Source organism: Emys orbicularis, chromosome 6 (genome assembly GCF_028017835.1).
Source record: "Emys orbicularis isolate rEmyOrb1 chromosome 6, rEmyOrb1.hap1, whole genome shotgun sequence".
Taxonomy (NCBI): Eukaryota; Metazoa; Chordata; order Testudines; family Emydidae; genus Emys; species Emys orbicularis.
In genome coordinates, this window is record NC_088688.1 from 88,822,656 (window position 1) to 88,847,977 (window position 25,322).

Genomic DNA, 25,322 nt, shown 5'->3' on the forward strand with positions numbered 1-25,322 from the left:
AACTTTCCTAGCAATTTGATACTCATGAAGTCCAAAGATAAATGAATCAGTTCTGTGTTGTATCTTATAACCGTCACTTTTAAAACACTGAACTGTAAATCTGAATAAGGCTAACGAAACATAGTTCTGAAGAAAAAAATGTTTTGACTAAATGCCTTGTGCAGTGTTATGTCTTGGCTTTGGACACAGTACTCTCTTGCACTGTGTGCACTTAGTATTAATGTAATTAGAATGTTCCTGTTTAAAAGGGAAACAACAGAGAAAGTGAGATTAAAAATACTTCAACTGAATGCCAAACTGATCATTTGATGTTCTGTAAGGATTTTAACTGTTTAGGAACAGTCTGCCTGTCAGCAGCACAAAGGGATGGTACTATGCTAAATGTCATTTGAAAGAACCATTATTTGTCATTTTCAAGAAATAATTGAATTCATAACTCTGAATTGTGATCCCTGATTTGTTCGGTTTGTCTAAATTTGGAAGTTTCCATCCTGGTTTTTCCTATCATTTTTAATGAATTAAAAGATTTCTTCTATAGGTAGTGGTCAGCTTGTATCTTGGTTTTTAAAACTTGGGGAAAAAAGGACATTCTAAATCTTTAGGTTATTTAAGTGAAAAACTAAAGTTTTATTGTTGATTCTGCTAAAGCTATTACATTTCCTTTTGTAAGTTAGTGTAAATGTGTGTTTTATTTCACTAACAGAAGTCTCACCTTTTTAACACAAAGAGTTACACAAGATTTTCTTGGTGGGTGTTTTTTAAAGATGGAGTGGAAGAAAAGACTTGAAACTGCTTTTCCTGTTTGAGGCCAAGTGTAGACTTCAAGGCTTGCCAGCCCCACAATTCTATAGTTTATTTCTTACCATTTTCAAGGGTTTTGTTAGTGACTTGCAGATGGAACTTCAGGCTTTGGAACTCATCCATTGAAAAGTTGTGTGGTCTTAGCCACAGTAGTAATACAGCATGTTTTTCCTATACTAGTTTCACAGAAGTTAACTGAGCTGGAATTGGTCAAAGAATAACAATGAGCTTTTTCCCTCATTTTTTTCCTTTTTACTGTATATCATTTGAAAGTTGGGATCAGGTTAATTTTGGATTTAAAAAATTATATTAAATATTTTGCTTCCATTTAAGAAAGAGAGGTAAAATGCAAATCTAATCTTTTTTAGTAAGTTGTACATATCAGGAGTATGAATTTAGTCCATAATTGTGCATTAATTTCTAAAGTAACCATTATCACTGTTTTTAAATAATGTATTATGATTGCCTGAAGCAAAACTAAGAGGACTGTCGGGTTTAATATGCACTTTGGGCCCAGTTTAGCAAAGCACTTAAGCACATACTTAACTTTAAGCATGTGAGTACTTCCACAGTAAACATTGGCTAAGGATAAGCCCATTTATATGCTTAAAATTAAGCATGTGATGAAGTGCCAGAGTGCACAGCACTTTGCAGGACCAAGCCCTTTGTGCTTGGTGGAAATGCATAAACACAACCAATTAAGTCAGTTTTTCTGTTAGTGAGTAGCTGAGGTTTGTACACAACTTTCCACGTATTATTAGGAAAACAAATGCCACAGATTGATATATAAATGAATTTAGTGAAAGAATAATATAGTTCCTGGAATTACTCTGATCACAAAATTATCCTAATGCATTTTAGCAAATCTCTATGTCTCCATATTCTGTATTTTAGCCATTTGGACCTCTGAGTTGCTTACATTCTCGAAAGCCAAGTGTCTGATTTGTGTAGGACTCTTTAGCAGAATAATTTATTTACAATCAACTTGCCTTACATGCATATCAATGGAAATTTGGACATGGCCAGGTTTCAGGTTGCCATTCCAAGTAAATGAGAAGAAAAGCAGGAAACTTTAATAAATCCGCAGTGCATATTTGGGGCCAGCAATTTTATTTGATGCACTGGATGTAGAATTTTAGATAATACAAGCCATCCTGTTAATGTGAAGAATGTGCATACACAAAGGAGATGAAACAAAAACATTTCTTGTGAAAACATTTCTAGAAAGAACAACACCCACGAATGCCAGGACCCTATTACACTGATCAAGCAAATCACTGAACCATGTGCTGCTGACCTTGCTTTACTAGGACTACTCACATGCTTAAATTTAAGCACATGCATCAATGATTTGTTGGACCAGGATCTATGGCAGGGGTTCTCAAACTGGGGGTCGGGACCCCTTGAGGGGTCGTGAGGTTATTACATTGGGGCTCATGATTTGTCAGCCTCCACTCCAATCCCCGCTTTGCCTCTAGCATTTATAATGGTGTTAAATATATTTAAAAGTGTTTTTAATTTATATGGGGGGGTCGCACTCAGAGACTTGCTATGTGAAAGAGGTCACCAGTACAAAATTTTGAGAACCACTGATCTATGGATTGTTACTGCAAAGGACTTGAGTCAAGATGAAACTGGAGTTCAGTTTGAAATGTTAGATTTACATTTCATGTTCACTGGTCAATCAGTGAAGTACAAGTGCACATAGTACAAAATTTTGTGTATCTAAAATATTAAATCTGTAAATTCTACTTTGTTTAAAACATAATTTGCTCAAAGTTTTAAAGCAGAAATTGTAGCTCAGTTATGTGTTTCTGTGATAGCAAGCAGTTAAAGAAATTCCTTACAGACAGTTTAAAACACATACATTCAAAGTAAACCCATGTATTTTTGGGAAGTTCTGTGGCCTGTGTTATACAGGAGGTCAGACTAGATGATCACAGTGGTCCCTTCAGGGCATCGAATCTTTGTAGTGATAACTCAACTCTCAACATGGGTATATACTGATACAATTCTACAAAGGTACTTTAAACACTGGGATCTGATCAAATGCTAGAAAAACAAAATCGTACAGAGCAAAACTGTATTCTGAAAAACTCCATTATGTTTAAATGTGTACATTGTTGTTCAATTCAACCTTATTTTCTTCTCCCTTTCAGTTTTGGTTTGTGGAAAACCAATTTTATATTTTTTCCTGGAACTAATGAGTGAGCAAGCAAGAGGCCTCGTAAACAAAATAAAAAATTGGAGATTTTGTTATGATTGGATCAGAGTGTGGAAATTCTGTGAATTGTGTTATGTCAGCATCCTACTAACGGAATAGACTACATAAACTGTGTGTGTTGAGACATTCCATGAATGAGCAGGCTTCTGTCTCATTTACAGACTTAACCACTGCAGTTCTTGAGACTTCTGAATGTTTATTTCATTGTTTAAAAAAACCAAAAATTCTAAGAATACCAGACCAGTTTGCATTTTGTTGTTGATCATTTCATTTAGATGGCATGGGACATATAAAACTTTTTTAAACCTGCAAGCAAGATTTTTTTTAAAGGAAAAACAGCAAAAAAGTATCTGTAGTAATTTCTTTTGGATTAACGTGTTGAAAGGGAAAAAGAACGGGAGTAAATTAATTTAAATACATCAGAAAATTGTGCATTTAATTTCCCTTCTAAGTAAATTTGTACAATTAATTAGGGAATGGCCTGGGATCCAGTTCTACTTCTGACACTGCCTTGCTGAATGTAACATGATGGCATGCCTCTTAAGGGCTAGATACCTGGGGCCAGCCAACCCTGATTACTTAGGAGACACACCTCAAAGGGGATCACCTCATTCCTCTATAAAGGGTAGAAGGAAGTTGTGCGGGGGGTTGGTTGGGGGTATGCGCAGGGAAAGAAAGAGAGAAGAAGCTGCAGGAAGGGAGAGTCTCCTGCAGTGGCCCTGAGAAAGGGAGACTCCAGCTGAAAAGCCTGGGAGCTGTGGCTGGGGAGAAAGCCTTGAAGTCTTTCTGGGGAGAAGGCCAGGCCTTGTGTCTTCTGTAGGTGCTCAGCAAGAAAAAAGAGACAGCTCTCAGGGAGAAGGGGCTATTCCCAGCTTAAGGCTGAGGTGGAAGACTTTTGTGTTTTATTTGTGAACTTCATTTAAATAATCAGATCTGAAGGAGGGCTGTTGACATTGGAGTCATGAAAGGCTGAGTTCAATTTATTTAAGAAGCCCCTTGAAAGGAGAAACTGAAGCAAAAAAGGCCACCTGCAGAGCAACCTGAGGCCAGCCAGGAAAGGAGCCACTCTTTGCTACGGATAAAATTTGGGCATATCGCTTAAACTGAGTCTGCCTTCCTTTTTATAAAATGTGGGGTAGGTAATGTATTGACCTTCACTAAATAATATTTGCAAATTATTATTAAGGCAAGGGTAAGCATAGAATTTTAGATGTCCTATCTTTTAGCCTTACTATTATTATTTCCTCTTCCTCCCTCTTTTTTTCAAAATTCAGAAATGTGAATTTTTGTCTGAAAATAGCAAGATTTTGCGAGATTTTATGGGTATGTGTGTGTTTGTTTTTTTTAGTTTTCCAGTGCTTCCCTCTGTGTAAAGTTCAGCTAACACAAAATTTTGTGGTTGCCAACATTTCAGGAGTGGGAAATCATGCATAACAAATTAATACATTTTTTTACATAGACGTCCATAAAAAAATGTCACCTATTTCGCCTGGTTTTACTTAATGCAATTGAAGAGGTCTGATTCAATCCAGAGGATGAAAATGATACATATATACACTACTTAGTACTTCCCCAAATGTGATGATGCTGGCCCTTGAGTGTCTGGGGGTACACAAGTGCAAATCCGACAATATGTCACTTGTCACACATGTGCTCCTTAATTGTCAGCTAACCTCCAGGAATGATATTTTTAAAACTTCATCTCCAAAAACAAAGGCACCTACTTAGAGCTGGCCAAAAGTTGGGTTTTCCAGTTTGTGAGAATTTTTTAAAAATTTCGTATTGTTCTAATGTGGAACTGAGTCCATGTGGCAGGATTGTCCCAGAGGCATGGACCCTGGAAACCTGGAGATCCCAGCCCCACAGCAATCTGCCACAGACTCTAAAAGCCTTTTGTGAGAAATGTTGGGTTTGATGAAACATCGTTTTCTGACTAAATTGTTTCATATGAATGTTTCTTCTGACCAGCTCTAAACCTGCTGTCACTGTGACATCCATGGTTGCTACAATAAGCAGAATAGTGACAACCATAAAATCCTAGTTGGCTACACATTTGTTAAACTAATCCCAAAGGCTCTCTTCCACCTGCTTTCCAAAATGTGCTATCCCAATTAAGTTTAAAGGTTGCTTTTAGAGACTTTAGGGACCATAAGCATTTTTAAAGTCATTGTGCTGAGGATTTTACAGAAAGAAATCAGTGTTTATTCTGGTTTCTTAATTTCTCCCCCAAAGTCACCTTTGATGCTATTTTATAAGACCCAGTGCAGGTTCTACATAAATACAGAGTTACTGGTGTCAAATGCTTACTGGAGCTTACTACCTGGCCATATAATGAAAAAATAAGTGGTTTTTTTTTTTTTTAATGGTCATATTTGGCTTAGGAGGAATTACACCTTGAATTCAACTCATTTTACTGGATTTAAGCAGGATAATATTTACTGTAACAAAGGGAAGAAAAAAAGTAACGTAAAAACTGGATAGATACATGGGTATTGAAGTATGGTATATTTGCATGTAATGCTAAAAGATTGAATGAACACTTCTCCTTCATTGCTGAAACCTGTAGAAGCTAATAGATGAATTGCTGTCTGCACAAAAATGAGCAGCCTGTCTGAACTAAGGGCCAAATTGTGCCCTGGCATGTGGGTTCCAGGCTTCCACGGAAGCATGCATCCTAGGGAGGAATTTGGCTCTTAGGAAATATGGTGTAGCCCATGAATTCCTGTGTCAAGGCTGATTCCCTACTCTGGCACTTCGAGTGCAGAGGGTGGGGGCCCGCAAGGATTTTAAAAATTAATACTTGCCACTCCAGGCTTGTATTAAATTCCCAAGGTTACAGCTTTTCTCTGACCTTGGCTTGGTAAATGCTGCCACCACCCAAATGCAAACCTCTTTTTGGATCCCAGGAAGGCACACTTGGGAGTTCCTTCCTGTGGGGTACCCTCAAGCCCTTCCCCGCCCCCCACTCCAGGGAAGAGCTGAGAAAGAAAACAAAGGATATTAGCTGTTGCCACCAGCTAATTTAACAACATATGCACAAACCTCTTAGGACACCAAAAATCCAATCCTGTTCTTAAAAAAGATAAATTTTATTAAAAACAAAAAGAAAGAAAATACATCTGGATCTTAGGCTATTGCTAGATTTTAAAAGAGCAATTCCAAAAATTAAGCACCCAAAATAGCTTTCTTGGGGGTTCAGCTTAAAGGTTACAAGCAAATAAAAGCATCTGGGGTTAGCACAGAGGAGTCCACAAGCCTTACAGAAAATAAAAGAAATAACCCTAATCGCATCTTTCTAGACCTATCCTAATCCATTTAGGTATAAGTGGACCTATCCTAATCCATAGTTCTAGGTATAATCTGATGATTTCCGTACCTGGCAAAAAGCTTTTTACAGCATAGTCATAGCCCTGACTTTGCTCTGTTCCCCTCTCTCTGGAGAACAACACAGAACACAAAGGGAAAGCTTTCCCCCCAATTTTAAAAAATTCTAGTCTTCCCATTGGCTCTTTTGGTCAGGTGCCCACTCCCTTTTCTTTACCCGGGGGACTTTTTAACCCTTTACAAGTAAAGCAAGTAGTCACCAAGAGGGACTTTATAGCTAACTGGCTGACTGGGTGTCCATAAAAGGGAGCTACCCCTCAGCCCTCTTCATTTATCACACACACCCCCAAATCACAGACGGTGCTGGCCAGCCTGGTTCAGGTTGGGTCCACACCAGCTGGGATTTCTTCCTGGAGGTTTAGGAAACAGAGTTAATAAGATACATGCACCTTTAATGTTACTAATAATTACATGAAGAACTAAACAGTACTTTTTACATTTCAAGGACTACAATGACTTAGAATGCAGGGACATTTTTACCCAGCTGATTTTGGGAAACCTTCCCTGGAGTGTGCATCAGCCACTTTGTTAGAGGCTCTTGAAATGTATTGTATTTCAAAATCAAAGTCTTGAAGAGCTAAACTCCACCAAAGAAGTTTTTTGTTAGTTTCTTTGACTAACATACTGAGTGAAGCCACTTCAGTGCAGTATGGTCAGTCTGCAGGTGAAAATACCATCCCCAAGTGTATGGGCGTAGCTTCTCCAGACCATACACAATGGTGTAACATTCTTTTTCTGGGACTGACCAGTGGCTTTCCCTCTCGGAAAGTTTTTTGCTGAGGAACACGACAGGATGGAATTGTTGATCTGGTCCTTTCTGCATTAAAACTGCTCCTACACCACGCTTGGACACATCTGTGGTTACGACGAACGGTTGGTCGAAGTCCGAGGCCCTTAGTACAGGGTCAGATGTAAGGGCCGCCTTAAACTGGTTAAAGGCTTTCTGACACTTCTCAGTCCACTGAACTGCATTTGGCTGTTTTTTCCTGGTTAGGTCTGTCAGTGGGGTGGCAATTAGGCTGTAGTGTGGTACAAATCATCGGTAATACCCACCCAAGCCCAAGAAGGATTGGACCTGCTTCTTAGACTTAGGGACAGGCCAATTTTGGATAGCATTTACCTTAGACTGTAGGGGGTTGATAGTACCTTGACCCACCTGATGTCCAAGGTACGTTACCCTGTTTAGGCCTATATGACACTTTTTGGCCTTAACGGTTAATCCTGCCTCCCTTATGCGCTGGAAGACAGCTTGGAGGTGTTCCAGGTGTTCTACCCATGAATCTGAGAAAATAGCCACATCGTCAAGGTAGGTGACTGCAAATTCCCCAAATCCAGCCAGAACATTATCTACCAGTCTCTGGAAGGTGGCGGGTGCATTTCGCAGTCCAAAAGGGAGCACATTAAATTCATACAACCCTACATGGGTGATGAAGGCTGACGTTTCCTTGGCTGGGTCATCTACCAGCACTTGCCAGTACCCCTTAGCTACCTCCCCCCCATTTATCAGAGCCTGTGTAGCAGATTGAGACATGTCTTAATGACTTTTCAAAGGAACAACAAAAAATAGATGATTTAACGGAATTAATTTTTTTTTTTAACTAAAGATGGAGTAGAACTGTACTCAATAATCTGGCGATATTTTGGGGTAGTCTTTTAAGACAGGGATGATGATACTGATCTCCTTGGTAAAGCTCTTTGAGATGTACTAATGAAAAGGTCTATACAAGTGTTAGGTATTACAATATTGATTTTGTATGGTGGGGATGATGAAGAGGCTATAAACTAGGCTCTACTCAACAATACAGACTGTTAAGCTTCCTTTGACATCAATCCAATACAAAGATAACCAATCATTGGATTTGGAAATATTCTTGCTCATCAATGCTACCCCTTGTGGATTAGGAAAAAAATCTTAGATTGTAAACTCCTTGGAGCAGTGACCTTGTCTACCTCTCTTTTAAAAGCAACTAGCACAACAGGGCTCTAATCTGAATTGTGGCCACTGGCTATTGCCATAACATAAATATTTAATAATAAACCATTGTTCAATTCAGGTGCAACACAGTTGAATTGAATACACTGGATGGTAGAGGAGCAGAAATAGGCCATTGTCCAGTGAGTACTGCAGTAACCTGATGCAATAGCTCTGAGATTTCCTTCTCTTGCTCTCCTTCCCCTCTCTGGGCAGACAGAGTATGTCTCTACTCCAGCAATCCCTCCCGTGGCAAGAACCAGGGGCATCTCTGTTCTGAGCCCAGTAGGAAAAAGCATACTCGCTTAGGATCTTCTTTTTCCAGAGCCAATTACAATGTTCCTCAGACTCCCTGCTTTTTCTCTTCATTGTATGCTTTAACCTGATACTAAGGCCATCATTCACTATTTGAGGAACTTCACAGGGACCTACCAAAGCCAGCCAATTAGAGAACAGGGATGGCAAATGCAATGTAATGCATGTTAAATGGAACAATTTGAACTAGTAATACATGTTGATTGAACTTAACTATAAACTCTGAGGAAAAGGACCTGAGTGTCATTGTGGACGGTTCATAGTGCATGACAAGCGCAAAGCAAATAATGTTAGATTATGTTAAGAAAGGGGTAAAGAACCATACTGGAAATACTATACTGCTATATAAACCAATTTAATACTCTCACTTTGAATACTCTGTTCACTTTTGATCACCCCATCTTGAAAAAAGTATAATAGAAATAGGTCTAGAGAGGGAAACAAAAGTTAGAACAGATGTAGAAAAAATTCTGTCCGAGAAGAGATTTTTGTAGATTCAAGGCCTTATTGTAGTGCTTGACTCTGCAAAACAATCCCAGAAAAGTTAAGAAGGCTTCAGCTCATCTACAGGGCCTCCTAGTTTGTATGTAATGATGGCAGAAATTCTGTGAAGGTAATGGTACACAGCACCCATCGTGTTAGTGACACACTGGTTCCTCTGGCTCCATGCTTGGACAGGGAGTCTTCAGTTTTGCCATCTCCCTGAATCTTTCAACTTGCATTCAGACCAGCAATCAATCCCTTTGTCTCCTTGCAGCTGCCGAATCCTCCCAGTTTCCAGGTGCCGTCCATCTGAAAATCTGATAGCATTCTAAGAGTTAATTTAAACACAAATAGCAATTACCAGAGTAATTAGTAATTTAATTATGGGGAAAATTAGAGGGAAAATGTGAAGGTGAATAGATTAAAGTTTCTGTTTTGATTATATTTGGAAGCTTGCGCACCATGAAAGTTCCCTTTTTAATGCTGATTTTTCCTGCTTTCGAATAAAAAAAAAAAGTATATTAATTGCTTTTATCAAACTGCTGTATACAAACAATTGCGACATTTTCCTTTCATTTTCAGTTTTTAGAACAGTTGCCACTAGATGGCAGTACAACAGCTATTTTTTTGCTGAAAGTTATAAAATAAATCTTTTAAAAATACTAGAATTCAGGCATAACCGTAAATCTTCAGCAGTATAAAATAATCCTGTAGAAAAGAATACAAAATTATACAATAGTTTGGGATGCACATCTCTTGATATTTCATAATTGTCTTTAGACTTTATTGCATTTCTATTGCTTGTTTATTATCTCTTATATACAGTACATCGAACTGGGCATATTTTTAATTCCAGGACCAGTGAACCAGTTAATTAAAGACATCCAACAAAGCATATATAAATATTTGGATTGGAGTTCTGAAAGCAGTAATTAACAAACTGCTTCATTCTTTTTAGTTGAGAATTTTAGATGAGGTTCTCTGTTCAAAAAATAAATAAAGTAGATCAAAGACTCCCAGTACCATTGAGGTCATAGGACTTGGGTCTCAATTTGCCTTCCAAATACGTATTTTGAAGAAGTGTCTTCTTCAAGTGCCTTCTTATTCAATGTCTGCTAATCCTGATTCGCTCAGTCACAATAACCTAGCTTTCATACACATTTCCATATGATTAATCATGTTGAATTTGTATGTTGTTTAGGTAGCTATAACATGTAAGGTCCTGATTCAACATGCACCTGAAATGAACCATTGAGGTGGAATATGGCAACTGTCTAGTAGTATATTCCATTAGAATATAACAGTTGACAATTGGAAATTCAGAAAACTATATTCAACTGAAATGCTGTAATTTTTTTGATAAGTAGAATACTAATGTAGTTGTGATAGGATGAACAGCCCTGCTCTTATGAAAAGTGCTGAGGGATGTTCAAGTGGGTGATACCTTGGTTTGTCAAAAAGCCAGCATACCTCGCAGCACAGTGCCTTACTAACATGCTGGGGTGTTGGTTTGGTACTAACTCAGAAGGAAGAGTGCCACCTACAGAATCATCAATGGCACTTCCTGCAGTCATTGTTCTGTGCTTTTGTAAAAATTCATTCGATTTCAACTTACAGCAAATATAATACCAACTATTTGTATTTTTTTATATAATGTTTTCGAAATTTGGTGTAAAGCATTTAGTAGTGAAAGTATTAACAAGAAGTAAATGTCAACATTAAACCATAAATGCTGCCATTAACTCCCTAGTGAGATAGCTAAAATAAAATAGGGCCAGATCCTCAAGTACATCCAAAATACTTTAAGCATAATTGAGGGATTGGTGTGAAACTCTAGTGTAAAAATCCCTTTGCCACCATACTGACTCTGATGTTGCTCTGTGCACTTCTTTCCTTGTGCACAGTGTTAGAACGGTCTGAGGGATACTTGAAGTTACACCAGCCTGGAATGGCATCCAGGGGCCTAAAAGCTAGCTCAGAATCCGTGTAGTATGGAGCCATCTTGCTACACTAGCACTAACAAGAGCATGTGACATCTGAATCCTTGTTTTCCCTGTCAGCCACTGCAGCATCACCCCTACTCTAGAATGCTCTTCACCCCAGCAACTCTCACTTGACTTTTGTGACCCAAGTATACTGGTGGTGTGGTTCAAAGTACCCACAATCCATCTGAGGATCTGGCCCACAATCTAGGTATAACATCAACGATATCAGACACTAAAACGTGTTTTATTCTGTTGTTTCTTCCTCGTTATTGATTTCATCAAGAGTTTGCTGTGCCATCTCCTTTCTTCTTCTTCTGAATGGGGAGCTAACGAAGCTGGTACTGGTACCTTTATTTCTGCTCTTGGCTACACGTCTGCAGATTACTATTCTAAACTGGTTAAAAATGTGAGTAATTTGTGTAATGGAGGTTTTATTAGTAATAAATCACCAGTCTGTAAGAATGTATATGAAAATGTCATTGCTATAAGAAACATGAACTGAATGACTGTTATCTTTTTGTACCTTAGTTACTCTTACAGCCTTTTAAGGAAGAAAGATAAAATGGGAGATGACGAGACAAAAAAGGGAGGCTTATACCAAAGTGTATGGGTTTAAAAAAAAAAAAAAAAATCCTTGTTGTTCATGTATCACTGAAATGAATATTAGCTAAGACATATTTTGTAACATGAAATTTAATAAATAAGGAAAATATTTTATGTGGCATATGTTTGCCAGAAAGTAACTTTTTGAATTATATTTTCTTTTTGACTGTGCACACTGTATTTACAATGCTAGTTGAACCCTATATTTTGGGGAAATGAGTGATTTTTCATTTACCCTGTAAAATCATGGGGATGATATTTCATAGAATGAAGATTTACTACTTATTTTGGAATTTTTACCCATTGTAATGCTTTTTTAAAAGTTACTTTTCTCTTAACTCTTGGGATGCAGATCTGTAATATTTCACTTATTTGCTAATTGTGTAATGGGAATGATATATGATGGGTGTTTAACAATTTTAGTACCTGTAATTGTCTTGAACACTTTGATTTGGCACTGGAGAGGGGGAAAAAAGGGAGGGGGAAGTCTACAGAGAAGGCTACTTACCACAATTGAAATGTGTCTCACACCAAAAAATACAACTGATGTCATCCTATTTGCAGTGTGTGTGTGTATCTCTCTCTCTCTCTCTCGTATATATATAATGTATGTGTTTTGAATGTAATTGATTTTGTTTAACAGATAGTCTTATCATTAGTGACAGAACTCAAAGGAAATCAGTTTAATGGACTTAACGTTCAAGGGAGGTAGGTGTTATCTAAACTTCATTTCAATAAGTCTTCGTATGGATCATTGAAGTTCTGTGAGGTCCTTCTTCAAATTTTTTGAAACAAGCATTTAGACTTAAAAATATATTTAGAATCATGGTAATATTTAGAATTACCATATAGCTTCGGTAATGGACAAGTCTGTTAAGTGGAATGTCACAGAAAACCTTTTACTTACCAGATAATCACAGCCTTGGGGTATAGGGTAGCATGTCTGCAGTGCTGTTACATGCCCCTCTTAACCAATTATGTATTTCCATTCCCTGTTCATCATATCAGTGAACAGTGCAGGTATTATTGTATGCTTATTATGTAATGTCAGAAGGGCAGATGTCACCACTAGTGCACAGTTAGCAAGAGTCCAAATTTGTAGTCCTTACTCATGCTGAGAAGTCCTGACTCACACAGTAGTTCCATTGAGATTATTACCCATGAGAGTAACTACTACTCAACACAAGTAGAACCACTGTTTAAATACGTGGAATAGGGTGATAGAGGTGCTGTTTGAGGTGACTGAGCAGCAGTCTTTCTTTGGTAAAAAGAACAATTATATTTGCTTAGTTCTTGCTTTCCTCACCACTTTGAATGTATACCTGGTACTGTGGGCTTTTTTAAATGAAGACCATAACCTTTTAAAAAACATTTAAAAAAAACTATTTTCAGAATACACCCACAGAGCCTTTGATTACATCTGAATCAAAATATATGTCAGCAAAAATGAAAGCAAAAATAAAACAGAGGGATACATACCAGATGTATTCGATTAATGTGTGGTTGTTACTTGAAAAGGCTGTGTGAAAATGGCTCCATTTTACTCAGAGGTGCACACTGTGTATATTCTGTCATAGGTGCTCACTTCAGTAACAAAATAGATTTTTACTACTTGTGCTAATACTACAGGGCTTATATAGCGGTGGGAGAGAGAGCAGGGTTATATTCCTTCTTGTGCACTGTCAGCAGAATAGTTAAGGATCTGATTGTCCAGTCCTAGAGAAACCTGCAATAGGAGACCAGGAGACAGGAGGGGAGTTATCTGCACAGAAACCCTGAGTCTTTGCGTTAGTTCTGGGGCAACCTACTTGCAACCTTGGCTTTCCTGCAAAGAGCTAGACTACCATGGACTCCCTTATCTGATTCTGACTCATGTATCTCTCACTCTCAAACACATATACACTTTCTCTCTCTCTCTCTCTCTCTCACACACACACACACACACACACACACACACACACACACACACACACACACACACACACACACACACACTTCTCTCTCATGCACGCACGCATACACACACACTAAGGTTTGGGGAGGGATGTCCAAGGGTATGTCTACACTGCAGTTAGACTCATGTGGCTGGCCTGTGCCAGCTAATTCAGGCTCGTGGGGCTCTGGTTTAGGGGTTGTTTAATTGAGGTGTAGATGTTCAGGATCTGGGACCCTTCCACTTCACAGGATCCTAGAGTCCAGGCTTCAGCCTGAGCCTGAATGTCTACACTTATTTCCATATTCATTTTTAAGCTGGAGATATTAAATCAGAAATGTAGGAAACTTTGAAAATATATCACGTAGCATTTCTCCTCTGTAGAAATCAGATGGACTCTCCATGTCAACAAATCACAATACGTTCAGTTCTTATTGCTGAGCAGGAGCACTGTAAATAACTAGTTTTCATGAATCTCCTCCTCAATTAGTCTGTTAGAAATTATATTGATTTTATCCATCATTACCCCGTTTCCAGGAGTCTTCTGAAGGATGTCTCTCATCAAAAAAAGGGTCACATTTGCAAAATATAACTTGTTAAATTTTACCTCTGAAGTTCATATGCATGGGTACCAACAAGTAATTTTGTACATAAACTGGGAAATACCTACTTTTGCATGTGTAATTCCTTATTTTGGCTGCACAGTTAGCACCCTCATGCATATGTGAAGAAGTCAATCTTTTTAAAATTTGGCTTTAAATATTAAATTATCCTCCACCTTAATACTATTTAGATTGCACCATCATTAATCTTTTCCAAAAATGCAATCTTGTTAGGCAGGGTCAATTGGTATGCAATGCTATGCTATACTGTACTATGCATCCCTTCAGTTGTAGATCTTTAAGACAAATCCTCACTTTTATGCCTGAGCACTTGAAGGTAGCAGGATTTATACTATGGTGTGTACTGGAGTAATTCCTGCTGGAATGAGAAAAGCCAAGGAAACCGTAGGGATCAAAGCCAGCTTGGTTGTCTCCTGTGAGAACCTAAGATACCGATGTGGGAGCTGTGAAACTGTAATCTTCCTCTGAGGGACTGCTTTGCTCTTTATCAAACCGGGAAAGGCAAACTATTAATTGCTAGCAGGGCATACATAGTTATTGAACACTGCCAACACTTTAGAATTGTTTGAGGTCCCTACTGCAGTGCCATAGTCCTCAGTGCCAACATACAGAAATTCTGATTGTTTTAAGAATCTCCATTTGAGAATACTTCAGCATTTGCTACAATAAATAAATGTTTTCTTAACTTTAGAAATTAAGACTTTTGAGTGTTTTCTTTCCCTAAAATAAGAAACTTTTTTCATTTCTCCAGAGTTTCAGATAATCATGTAAATGTAGTGTCCCTTTTCTGCGTCCCTCTTATCACTTTGCCTGATGTAACTCCTCTACTGGAAGCACTCCTTACCTATCATGGAGGTGGATCGCAAGAGGTTCTCAGCTCAGAGTTTTTAGAAGCTGTGAATGAGACATTTTTAAAGTAAGTAACATAGAATATACAGATTATTACTCCTCACCAAAGAGAATATTAACTGTGTTCAGTTGGAATTACTATTTGGTGAACTTGCATGCTGGATGCATTGAATGTCTACTGTATCATAACAAAATATTTTCTTTTTACCTGAATAGCAGACCTGAAGTTGAAGGAAAACAAGGATTCTAGATTTCTGATGTGTTATTTCAGTTTTACTTTCCCTATGACATATGTTAGACAGCATCACTGTAATTGTTTTTGGATTTTGCCTTTCATTGAGATTTTGCACCTCTTTGCCATAAATATACTAGATCTTTCCTAACTTCTGCTATTAGAGATCCAGATTTAATATTGTGTCCTTGCATACCAAAACATACCAGTTATATTCTTGTCTTTGTGTTGCCTGACAGTTCTCATATTTCTATTGAGAACTTGGTTCTCCACGTTTTCAAGTCTTGTATCTCCCAGCAGATTATTTTTAACTAGGCACTTGAATACAATTAATGATATGTAGATTTGCTTATACCTCTGCCATCAAGGTGGTCCAGTGTTTGGATGAGATTAGCTAATAGATGAAGAGCAGGTGATTGAAGCTGAACCTGAGCAAGACAGAGGTAATGGTGAACAGAGAAAAAGCACTATGTGAAGTTTGTAGCCACAATGCTTCCTTTGGTTGAAGGTACATGCCCATAATTGCTCAATTCAATCCATAGTCTAGGAATGCTTTTGAATTTAATGAAGAGGCTAAGCTCTCACATAGCAGTGTCCATGAGTAGCTTTCTGTCATCTCTGGTTAGCAAGGAGACTCCATCCCATTCCATCTTGGCAGATAATGATTTGGTTTCAATTATACAGGCATTTGTCACCTTCCAGCTGGAATATAGCAATGATGAATACACCTGGGCATGAAGCTATCAGCCCTTAGGAAACTCCAACTAATACAGCACTGTGGGCTCCTGCAAGCATATCAGACCTGTCCTCTGCTCTTTATGCTAGCTTCACTTTCTTCTAAAATTGTATAAGTATGTATATGTGGATTGATAATTTTGCATTGATATGCAATTCTTTTAAATATTTATTCACTTCATTGCTCAGTTTGTAGAAAACAATATTTTCCCATTAACTCAGGAAGAAGATTGCCCTCTCTGAATCAGCTATCCTAAGCTTGTGGCTTCGTCATCTGCCTAGCCTTGAAAAAGCAACACTGCATCTTTTTGGAAGGTTGATTTCCACTCAAACAAGTTCACTGGAAGAGGTAGCGTGTATCATAAGAGAGTCATTACTGGTATGTACCACAATTAATACATTACATATTTTATGCTGAAGGATCGCCAAATACTTCTCTCATATACAGCATCACTGAAATCCAGCAACCTCTATGGGGGAGAGTAGCTGTCAACTGGTGTGTAGCTTAATAACAGTAGTGGAAAGAGGAGAAATTTTTGTGCAGAACACCATGGCAAATCCCTACTCTAATAAAATACGTTAAAATTAAAAACCTCACAGAACATGATGTCTTGGCATCAAAAGCTTCATCCATAGACCATCAGGAGATAAACAGAAATGGGGCCTGATTGTCAGAGGTGCTGAGCACTATAATCATTTTAGATTTTTTTTTAGAAATATTCTATTATATAGTGCACCAATTCCATCCAATGTATTTAGAAATTGATAATGATTTGGGACCTGGTCACTTGACATGATTAAAGGCTTCCACTAACAAAGAAATAGTAACATAAGCCATTTATGAAAGCAATACATTTCAGGATGTATAGGTATGTCATATGCACATATCTTGCATTATGAAAGTGAACCTGAGGCATGGACACTTTGAAATGTGGCATATATGATACTATAATCACATACCTGGAGGTGTGCTCTCATGTGTCTTTTAACATTTTAAAATTCTTCTCTCTTCTTAGAGTATTTTTACATGTCCATTCCACTGTAGGTGTGTGTGCACCCACATGCACAGTTGTCGATCTTTTTCCCTCAGTGGTGCCCGTTGGGGCAGCTTGAGCATGCTCTGCCCTTGCGCGCCAATGCGTGCAGGTACAAAAGGGGCACCGCTGCCCCCAACCCCCCTCAGTTGCTTCTTACTTCCAGTGGCGGTTGTTGGAGTGCTTTCAGTTTGCTATAGCAAGTTCTTCCCTCGCTTCTTGTATATAGCTAATTTTTTCTTAGAAGTTAGTAGTTAGGTAAAGTCTAATATAGATAAGTGTTAGTATTAAGTTTCAGTTTTTAAGTTTTTTTTAACCAATTCAAATTTCAGTACCGGGTCTGGTATCAGAGCCATGCCTCGCTTTCTGGGGTTTAAGTCCTGCCTGTCATGTAGTATGCTGATGCTGGTCATTGACCAACACCGCAGCTGTCTAAAATGCTTGGGGGAGTCCCACATTACTGACAAGTGTCACATCTGTAAGAGGTTCAAGCCTAGCTCTAAGAAGGATAGAGCAGCCAGGTTCAAGTGTCTCCTAATGGCCCACCATCAGAGCCATTGCTTTTGAAATTTTGGTACGGAGCGCTCCATCAGAGATGTCTACAGCACCTCACTCTCTATCTCTGGTGCCAGAAAAGAGAGACAGGCCCTCGAGAGACTTAGTACCCTGTTTGGCAAGATCATCTGTACTGAAGTCAGCTAGAGGCAAGGACTCTGGGAAAGACTCTGAAGAGTGCTCCCTAGAGGACTCCTCATCTAAGATTGTCAACCCTAGAACCTGTGACATGTCTGTCGAGGCCAACCCCTGAAGTACCCATAGAAGGACATCAGGGTCAGGAATCAAGACCAGCACTGATGACACCAGAGGTTTATGCAGCTGTGAGAGAACTGCTTAACCTCTTGGTGTCTCCGGTGGTGCAGGAAGGTTTCCAACCAGTACCAGTGCCTGTGGTTCCTAGTCTGGCTCTTCAGGAGCATGCAGTACCATTACCTTCTATGCTTTTGGTACCTCAGAAGCTAGTGCAATCAAGAGGCAAGCCAGTGATGATATCCCCATACTGCCGTCCCTGAGCTTTGAAACACTGCAGGGGTTAGTTCTGGAGGTAAAAGCAAATCCTCTCACCACAGTTCGCAGCTGCCTCAGATTCCTGGGGCACATGGCAGTATGTACCTATGTAGTGCAGCACGCCAGACTACACCTCAGGAAGTTGCAAGGCTGGCTGGCTTCAGTGTATGTCCTAAGTAGCTCAAGTACTGGTGTTAGTTTTGTCAACTCTGGACTGGTGAATACACTCGCTGAAAGTTTGTGTGAAGGTCTTTGAAAGAGTATAGGCCCCACATGGATGAGGAAGGGACCAGAGAGGCCCTGGTTGTTGGGCTAGCCCCACCTATCCAGTCCTGTCAATCATGCATGATTGGGAAGAGGGCTTTAAAAGGGAAGAAACTGCAGTAAGCAGGGGGGAAAGGAGCAAGATTACCCTAAGCTAGGGTTACCATATCTTAACTTTTAAAAAAGAGGACACTCGGGGGGGGGGAGGTGGGTAGCCCTGCCCCCTAGCCACTCCCTCCCACTTCCCGCCCCCTGACAGCCCCCCCAGAACTCCCGACCCATCTACCCCCCCTGCTCCCTGTCCCTGACTGTCCCAACCCCTCTCCACACTCCTGCCCCCCTGACAGCCCCCCCAGAACCCCAACCCATCTTACACCCCCTGCTCCCTGTCCCTGACTGTCCCAACCCCTCTCCACACCCCTGCGCCCCTGACAGCCCCCTCAGAACTCCCAACCCATCTAACCCCCCCTGCTCTCTGTCCGTGACTGTCCCAACCCCTCTCCACACCTCTGCCCCCTGACAGCCCCCCCTAAACTCCCGATCCATCCACCTTCCCCTGTCCCCTGACTGCCCCCCTTCTCCAACTCCCCAGCCTCCTTACCGTGCCACTCGGCTTAGAGCAGGTGTCTGGCTCCGCACCCCAAGGAGCGCCCCGCCCCGCCGAGCGGCGTGCTGAGGCTGTGGAGGAGGGGGGAAGCGGGGGAGGGGCTCTGGCCGGCGCTGCCAGCCCCGCCGCCGCGTTCCCTCACAGGTGCACAGCCCCGCCCCCCAGCGCTGCCGGGCAGCGTGCTAAGGCTGCAGGGGATGGGGGGAGCCGGGAAGGGGCTTTGGCTGCCAAGGCCCCAATGCGAGAGGCGCTCGGCCGCCCTGTCAGCCGCTTTTCGCTCTTTAAATAGCCGACCGGGGGGAAATCCCGGACATTTTTAGATATTTAGAAATTCCCCCCGGACGGCTATTTAAAGAGCGAAAAGCCGGACGTGTCCGGGGAAATCCGGACGTATGGTAGACCTACCCTAAGCACCAGACTGCAGGAGCAACGCCTGATGTTGCAAAGGGAACTCCTAGGCAGGAGACCTTCATCCCGACCCTGAGGAAAGTACAGCAGGGAGGAAAGGAGCAGACCCCCTGTGGTAAGACACACAGGCTGTGACCCAGACTGAGCGATTTCCACAAACCCATTATCTTGGGACTAGATTGTTGGCAGCACTATAGACAACCTTCCCCACCTCTGCTTTCTGGAACCTCAGGGAGTCTCCCTGAAAGCTTGGGGAGTTTGTGACTTCCATATTGATCCCCCAGCCAGAGAGACTTAAGGAGCCCACAAAGGACAGAAACCCCCTTGGGAATAGTAGGGAAGTGGGGCTGGTGTTGTTACCACCCAGTGTAGATAACTGGGTGTGGTCAGGTTCCCCCACCCCCCGAGGGAGGGAGGAACCACCAAAGACTCTATTACAGGGTTCTCTTCATTCCCCTACAACCAATGCTCACTTTAATCACAGATGCATCATCCCTAGTTGTTGGGCACATACGGGGTCCCTGTAGACTCAAGGTCTGTGGTCTTCCCAAGAACTGAAGACTCTCATAAATGTCAGAGAGTTGTGAGCTGTCCATCTAGTCTGTTCAGCCCTCCTTTTGCATATCAAGGGGGGAAAAAATCTGCTAGTATTAACAGACAGCACAGCAACTATATTTTAGGTAAACATGCAGGGAGGGATGCATTTGACACAGCTGTGCCAGAAGGTGATTGACCTGTGGGACTTTTGCATAGCCAATTTGGTTCACTTCAGAGCTCCTTACCTTCCAGGAGTGCAGAATTCATTGGCAGATCAGCTGAGCAGGTTCTTCCCTGATCACCATCAGTGTTTGCTGTCTCTGGACATGGCCAGATTCATGTACCAGCTGTGGAAGACTCCCCCGGTGGACCTCTTTGCAAAAAGGGCCAACAGAAAATGCCATCCTGTTTACAGTCCAGGTTTGTTGACAGACACATTCCTGCTATCCTGGAAGAATTCCTTTCTATATGCCTTACCTCCGATTCCATTACTGCCCAGAGTCTTGTCCAAGATCAGGCTCACCTCATACTTATAGCACCAGCATCGCCTCAGCAACACTGGTATTCAACCTTGTCAGTCAGACCTCCATTATCTCTCCCGTTGAATCTATGCATGATTTCCCAGGGCCATCGGTATCTGCTGAACCCCAACCTGCAAGCCCTCCATTTGACAGAGTGGATGCTTTATGGTTAACACCATTGGAAAGGGCTTGCTCTAAGAACATACAGAAAGTACTACTGAATAGTATAAAGCTTTGAGAAGGGTACTTATCTGGCTAATAGAAATGTTTTTCCATCTGGTCCCGACAAAAAGGTTCCCTCCAAATAAGCTCTTATCAGTCATGTATTGGATGGTCTTTTACACCTAAAACATCAAGGTTTAGCTGTTAACTCTATCAGAGTACCTCTGGCTGCTATCTCAGCTTTCCACCCCTTGGTAGATAATAGATCTCTTTTTTTCCCCCAACCCTATCACCATCAGATTGCTAAATGGTTTGGACAGATTACACTCTTAGGTGAAAGATCCTATTCCCCCATAGGATCTGATTTTGGTGTTGGCAAAATTAATGGGGCCACTTTTGAACCTCTTGCAACTTGCTCCCTTCTCTACCTCTCTATAAATGTGGCCTTTTTCATTGTGATTACCTGTGAAAGTGGGTGAGTTGAGAACCCTGGTACCAGAGCCTCCCTATACAGTTTTCCATAAGGATAATGTTTACCTGTACCCTCACCCAAAGTTCCTAACAAAGGTGGCCTCCAGGTTTAACATTAACCAGGCAATTTATTTGCTGAATTTCTTTGTGAAACTTCACACTCATAGAGATGAGGAGAAACTTCATTGTTAGATGTTTGAAGAGCTTTAGCTTTCTACCTGGTTCCTCAACGCAGTTGTTTGTTGCGGGTTGTGGATAGAATGAAAGGACATCCAGTTTCCATTCAGAGGATTTCACCCTGGATTTCTTTGTGCATTTGTTTGTGTTACCAGTTGGCTAATATGATGTCACCAGGTAGAGCAAGGGTGGGCAAACTACGGCCCGCGGGCTGGATCTGGCCCATCAGGGCTTTGGATCCGGCCCGTGGGATTGCCACCCCCGTGGCGCCTCAGGCCCCGCGCCGCTGCTGGAAGCGGCCGGCACCACGTCCCTGCAGCCCCTGGGGGAGGGGAGGGCAAAGGGCTCCGTGCGCTGCCCTCTCCTCCAGGCACCGCCCCCCTCAGCTGCCATTGGCCAGGAACGGGGAACTGCGGCCAATGGGAGCTTCGGGAGAGGTACCCACAGGGGAGGGCAGCGCGCGGAGTTCTTGACCCCCCCCCCCCCCCGCAGGGGCCGCAGGGACGTGGTGCCGGCCGCTTCCGGGAACAGCGCGGGGCCAGGGCAGGCAGGGAGCCTGTCTTAGCCCCCTGCGTGCCACTGCCACCACGGAGCTGCTCCAGGTAAGCGGCGCTGGGCTGGAGCCTGCACCCCTCACCCCAACCCCCTGCTGCACCCTGCACCCAAACCCCCTGCCCTGAGTCCCCTGCTGCACCCCAACCCCCTGCCCTGAGCCCCTGCTGCACCCCAACCCACTGCCCTGAGCCCCCTTGTACACTATGCGCCCCAACCCCCTGCCCTGAGCCCCTTCCTGCACATCACACCCCCTCCCACATCCCGGACTCCCTCTCGCACCTCTACCCCCTGCCCCAGCCCTACATTCATGGCCCTGCATGCAATTTCTCCACCCAGATGTGGCCCTCGGGCCAAAAAGTTTGCCCACCATTGAGCTAGAGTATTGGCCCATTTCACTAGAGCGCATGCAGCATCAGCAGCTTTCCAAGTGCAACCACCTATTCTGGACAACTTGGTCATCATTGCACATGTTAGCTTCTCATTATGCTATAGCCAAGCAGTCCAGGACCCATGCCACTGTTGGACGTGTTGTTCTCCAATCTGTTCCTGTAGACTCCGAGCCCACATCCAGTAGAATGGACACGAGCAATCAGTCAAAGAAGAAGAAACTGCCTACCTCTCTCTAACGGTTGTTCTTTGAGATGTGTTGCACGTGTTCATTCCATGACCAACTCTCCTTCCCCTCTCTATCAAAATCTGTCCCGGTAAGAGGAACTAAGATGGATTGGGGTGGTTCTGCCCTCTTATGCCTGCACAGAGTGGCATGCAATGGCAGAGGGCACTCAAACTGCCCTAATGGGTACTGCTGAGGGGGAAAAGATCTTTGACAGCTGTGCATGGGGCGCCCACACACACCTTCAGGGAAATGGACATGTGCAACACATCTCAAAGAACACTTACTGAAAGGTAGGTAACTATTTCTTATTCATTGCCTCTGTAGATCCCCATTGTAGGTGTTGTGTACCATGCTGACAAGCTACATAACTGCTAGCATTGACGCTGCTTATGCATCAATCAGTGATCTGAACATTTCAGAACTCAAGATTACAAAAGGTTCTGTGCCTGTATACATTCTCATCTCTCTCTTTTCCACCTGTAAAGTGGTCACAGGATTATCTCTCTCCCATAATCTATATAATACAACTGTCTTATCCATCTATCCATCCCTCTACATTTCTAAAGCCATCATTCACCATAATATATAGGTGCTATACAGAGCTTACAGAAAACATTGGATCAGTATAGAAAGAAAGTAAAATCTCTGTCTTAATCTTGGGTATATTATTATTTATTTATTGAATATTTATGTTACATTCACACCCAGAGCCCCCCAGCAGGATTGGGACCATATTGTGCTGGGCACATTCCTATTGCACATACTTGAAAATTCAGCCCCTGCCCCCAAAAATTTGCACTCTAAGAAGACAAATGACACACACAGATAAACAAGAGAAGAAGATGAGGGCATTCTGTGTAAAGGGGTAGTGTGGATGAAGGCACAAAGATGAGAATTTGACAAATAGGCAGATAAGCCTTGCTTTGTTGGTAGGAGGCAATGCATTAAGAGTATGCAAGAGGGATATGAGGGTACAGTTGAGAGGGTGATGACAGGAAGCTTGATCTTCTTGCAGTGAAGCATGGTAGCAGGAGCTGGTAGGGTGGATGATGTGCTCAGAGCAATGGTCAGTCAGTCTAATAATTCCCTTATTACATGCTATTTTAAAAGCTATTTAGAATACAGTAAGTAGAAACTTTGGATCTACCAGTGTGATGAATATATCCTGTCTAAAATATATTTAGAACATTTATTTAGAGGTACGTGAATATGTGTTTTGTTTGTTTGATTGATTATGACATTTCCAGGATGTGACCTCTATGTGCCTTATGGTTTACGATAATTACAATACAAAATGACGAGCCAAAAATTACTGATTGATTTAGACTCTTTTTCCTATTTGCAATAAAAACAATACAGTACGAAAAAAGCAACCAGAAAAAAATTGGTTATGTGAATAAGCTGCTTCAGAACTGCATCATCTGAGTCATTTATCACAATGAATTATCTCAGCACTGTCATAGGTGTAGGTAAATATCTTAGGGCAAGTCTACACTACAGCACATCATCAGCGCAGCTGCACACCGATGCAGCTGCACTGCTGTAGCGCATCTGGTGAAGACGCACTATGCTGACGGGAGAGCACTCTCCCATCGGCATAATTACTCCACCTCGGCGAAAAGTGGAAGCTATGTCGGCAGGAGATCATTTCCTGCTGACATAGCGCCGGTGTGGACAGTGTGAAACTTGAGTTGCTCATGGTGGGTTTTTTTTTTCACACCCCTGAGCAATGAAAGTTAGATCAACTTAAGCGGTAGTGTAGACCTGCCCTTTGAGATCTGCAGGGCCCAGATAGAAGACTGCTGTGCTTTAGTATGAAAGAAACTTGATATCCAATACTGTTATATTTGGATTCCAACTGTAATTAGAGTGTGATGGTCTAGTAACTTGTATTTTATATGGTGTGTGGTTAATTATGTTTACATCTCTTGGCAGAAACTGGAATTAGTATTGGAAATTCTGTAGTTACTAGGAAGTAATAAAAACAAAAGATCAGCATTATACACATTGCATATAGCGAAATAATCTACATGAATATTCTTTGGCATCTCAGGAATTGGGAGGTCTTGCATTTTTGAGGGTTGAAGTGTACATTAGTGTATAATATATATGTGTGTATGTATATATGTGTTTGTAATATCTATGCGGTGGTGTATTAAACTAAATTCTTAATTTGCAAATTAGAATTTTTTTTTAGATACCTTCCTTTACAGATACATTTCAGGCTTTTTGTACAGTCCTCACTACATGCACATATAGGCAAATCAGGGCCAATAGTAATGTCTGTGCAGATTTTAGTTAGTACTTTTGGAAGCAGATGTAGTTGTGCTCCTTTGAAAGGTAGGGCACAAGAAAACCTTAATCCTTGGCTTTAGTTTCTGACCCTTAAAACATATGTCGTTCTTGACATTGTAAGCCATTTTGTAAGTATGTAGTTCTTCTGGCATCATCAACTTTCCCAAGTCTGGCCCAGAATCAAAACTATGTTATGCTTGCCAGCTGAAATTCAGGTTGTAGACCCTCAAATGCTATTGTTTTTGATTCAGCACTGCAGAGTGAAAAGTGCCACTTATTAGGTGGGGTGGTGACACACTGTTATGCTGCCATAAAGGATACTAAGGTTTGGGGTTGTACCCTGGTTCTTATGCCCCTACATTGCCCCCCTGCTTTGACTGATCCACACAGTTATCTTCTAGCTGGATCCAGAGTCATCTTTCACAGCTAGACCTGCCAGTGAAAGAGGCAGAGAACAGGGAGAAAGATGGG

The 25,322-nt window shown here is 41.5% G+C and overlaps 1 protein-coding gene across 1 annotated transcript in view; it reads left to right on the plus strand.

Annotated features, from left to right (window-relative positions):
- The window catches only part of FANCC (FA complementation group C), a 105,211-nt gene that overhangs the window by 34,969 nt on the left and 44,920 nt on the right, over positions 1-25,322 (plus strand). The window contains exons 4-7 of the mRNA XM_065406349.1: positions 11,448-11,570; positions 12,411-12,475; positions 15,075-15,239; positions 16,362-16,518. Of these exons, the coding sequence (XP_065262421.1) occupies positions 11,448-11,570; positions 12,411-12,475; positions 15,075-15,239; positions 16,362-16,518 (510 nt within the window). The remainder of the gene's footprint in view (positions 1-11,447; positions 11,571-12,410; positions 12,476-15,074; positions 15,240-16,361; positions 16,519-25,322) is intronic.